We start from the raw sequence: 2,810 nt of genomic DNA on the forward strand, positions 1-2,810 counted from the left end.
CAATGACAAGGAAGTCTACCCTGAAGTCCTCCAACTCTGACCACCTGTCATTAAACCAGCATAAGCTTGCACCATTGCCCAAAATGACCACCAGAGGGTGCCCCAGACTAGTATTTGACCAGTTCTGGCACAAGGGGCCCAGGGGAGGTTGTGAGGTAGGGTGTGTTTTCCATGAGCTGCCAGCTTTGCTTGTATTATATATGCTTCCTGTGGCTTCACCTGCCCAACCCCTCTGCCCCATTCTGCTGGCTGAGTTCTGAGCTTAGACAGGGAAAGTTGGAGACATCATCCACAAAGCCAGCAATCTCGCACTCATCCTTACTCGCTTTGGGTTGGCTCTTTAAGACCCGGGTGCTCCAGCATCAGGCCGACAGCCTTGAATTTCTCAGCCTGGAAAGCCTCCCACTATCTCTGAGCCTCTTATTGGATCTGCATCCTTCCCCCACTGCTTTGCCAGGCAATAGGAAGTCCCATCCCTGTGGGTGGCTGGCTGCCTAGAAGGGGCACGTCACAACCCATACTAGGGGTGGATGGATTCTTGGTGGGGGTCAGTGAAGTCCTAAAACCACAGCATCCGGGACCCCCACACTCCTCCAGTGATAGACCCCACAATCACAGATGCAGGTACCATAGACATAAGGACCACCTGGTACTGCCTGAGCAGAGCATCTGGCTCCTTTTGTGAAAGACTCTCTTCAGAGCACCAGAGGGACTCTATCAGCACCCCCTCCAAACTCCCCCAATGCTGATTTTCTCCCCCAAATAGAAGCAGAACCTTTGCTTTGCAAGCAGATCTCTAAGACAAAGCAGTATCTCTCAGGTCCCTGACGGAGTCCCTCCTCCCCCAGATACAGTCTCATAATTTGTTTTTCTCTACCCTTCCAGGCTGGGTTCCCTTGAAGGTAGAGGGACTCTCATATTCTCCCTGGCCCCCTCCATGATGGCTGGTTCAGGACTTGGAGCACAGAAGAAGCTCAACAGATGTCTCCACTGGAACCCCAGTCCCATCCTCTCCCCGCCACCGCGAGGGCCCCGGGCTGCCTCTGCCCCGACTGAGCTGTGTGGCTTCGAGTCAGTCACTTAACCTCACTGGACATTCCCTTTATGCCCTTCTTTGCTCTTCTACTTCCCTCAAAATCTTGCTGGGGTCAGAGAGGGTGTGAGAGCCTTGAAGGAAGGTGACGGGACATCCTTGTCCTCACACAGGTCTCATAGAGGAGAGGCAGTTTCCATCCACCCAAGCCCCCCAACATTTCCAGACCTGTTCTGTAGACCAAAAACGACACTAAGCAACCCCCCTGGATTATCATCCCCAGCTTTGCAGAAGGGGAAACAGGCATGGAGCCATTGGCTGCCTTGCCTGGGCCACACAGCTGGCAAAAGGTGGGGCTGGGACTCAAACCCAGGTGTGTGGCCCCTGGAGCCCCTGAGCCACCCCTTCCCTCAGGTCGATGTGAGGCAGGGACAGGCAGCTCTGCTTGTGGTCTCTTCGTTCTCCGTATCCGAGTCTCCAAGGGTCTTCCAGAGCATTCGTTGTAGTCTTCTCTTATAGATTGGAGCGCTGAGGCCAGAAAGGAGCACGATCCTTCCACCTCTCACACTCACAAGAGCACCTGGGTGGTGGGACCCCACCAACGTCCTGGTGGTGAGGGCGGGGAAATTGGGTGATGCCTAATGTCGGGTGTCTCAAAATCTACAATTCTCACTCCCTAGAGTCACCATCTGACTTGGTTGGATTCATGTGCCCAAATTTGGGGTTTGGGAAGAGGGGTGCAAGGGAGCACCTCCGAGGCTGAAACTGATGCCCACCTACCAGCCCAGACACTGGGCACCAACAGGCTCCTCCCCAACTGGGCCCTTATCAGGAAGGCAATTTGGGTTGGTGGGGAGGGGAAGTCCCAGGCCCCAGGCTGGAGCAAGGTGGGTAGGAGAGATAGGGAAGTGGGGAGGGGGCCGTGGGGCCCTGCTGGGAGGCCAGAGGGTGAAAGGGATGCCCAGAGCCAGCGGAGGGGGCTTTCGCCCAGTGCTGTCCTTGCTGGCCTGGGTCCTCGACATGGTGCCGGAGCAGCTCCTGCCTTCCACCCTTGCCAGGCAAGACGCCCGCACCTTTAATTAGCAAGTAGCAGCCTCTCCCCGATTCATCACAGTCACTGTTTAATTAGCCAAGCACCAGGCACCCCCACCCCCCAGCTCTGGGTTGAGCTGCCGCCTCTGTCGCTGAGGCTGCCACCGCCTCATGGTGTCCCCTGTCCCCCCCAGGCTGGGGGCGGGGGTGGGCACGCCTGGCTGAAACCTCAAGGAGATTCTGGGCATCGACGCTTGTATTCAAGGCATTCAGCAAACGTTGTTAGGGCCGCGGTTGTGTGCCAGCCTGGCGCTGGCGGCCTGGACTGCGTGGGGCGCCGGCCCTCGCCTGCCCGGCTGTGCGAGAATGGCTCTGCGCTGTGGAGGTGCCAGGACATCTCTCCAGCTGGTCCCTGGGTGTTGGGAAAAGACTGGAATAACCTTCCATGCTGCTCCCACCCCACGTGGGGAACGGGACGCCCATTTTCTCCTCCTTCTCCTCCCGGCCCAGAGCCCGGCAAGCTCCCCCAAGCAGGCCGCATCCTCCGGGATGGAGAGGGCCCTCCCCCGACCCCGCCTCCCCCAGCGGCCACATCCTGGAGGCCTAGGCCCAGCCTGTGGGCAAAGGGAGGCAGTGGGGGCGGGGGCCTCAGCCTCACTGCAGGCCTCGGGAAGTGGAGGGCATAGGAGTAGTCCACAGCCTGTCAACCAGCCCCCGGTTTCCCTGAAGCAGGGCGGGGCTGGTG

General features: G+C 58.5%; 1 protein-coding gene across 1 annotated transcript; it reads left to right on the top strand.

The window, feature by feature from the left end:
* Positions 1-1,802: 1,802 nt before the first annotated feature.
* On the top strand, positions 1,803-2,162 carry LOC119237659 (uncharacterized protein C20orf203; the record flags this gene model as incomplete). Its single annotated transcript, XM_037501610.1, is given in 4 exon segments — positions 1,803-1,868; positions 1,870-1,970; positions 1,972-2,044; positions 2,046-2,162. Coding segments are annotated over 4 exon segments (357 nt in total), but the record flags the coding sequence as incomplete, so codon positions are not given.
* Positions 2,163-2,810: the final 648 nt, after the last annotated feature.

The sequence above is a fragment of the Talpa occidentalis genome, unplaced genomic scaffold, assembly GCF_014898055.3.
Source record: "Talpa occidentalis isolate TD23 unplaced genomic scaffold, MPIMG_talOcc4v2.1 talOcc4.10, whole genome shotgun sequence".
Classification (NCBI taxonomy): Eukaryota; Metazoa; Chordata; class Mammalia; order Eulipotyphla; family Talpidae; genus Talpa; species Talpa occidentalis.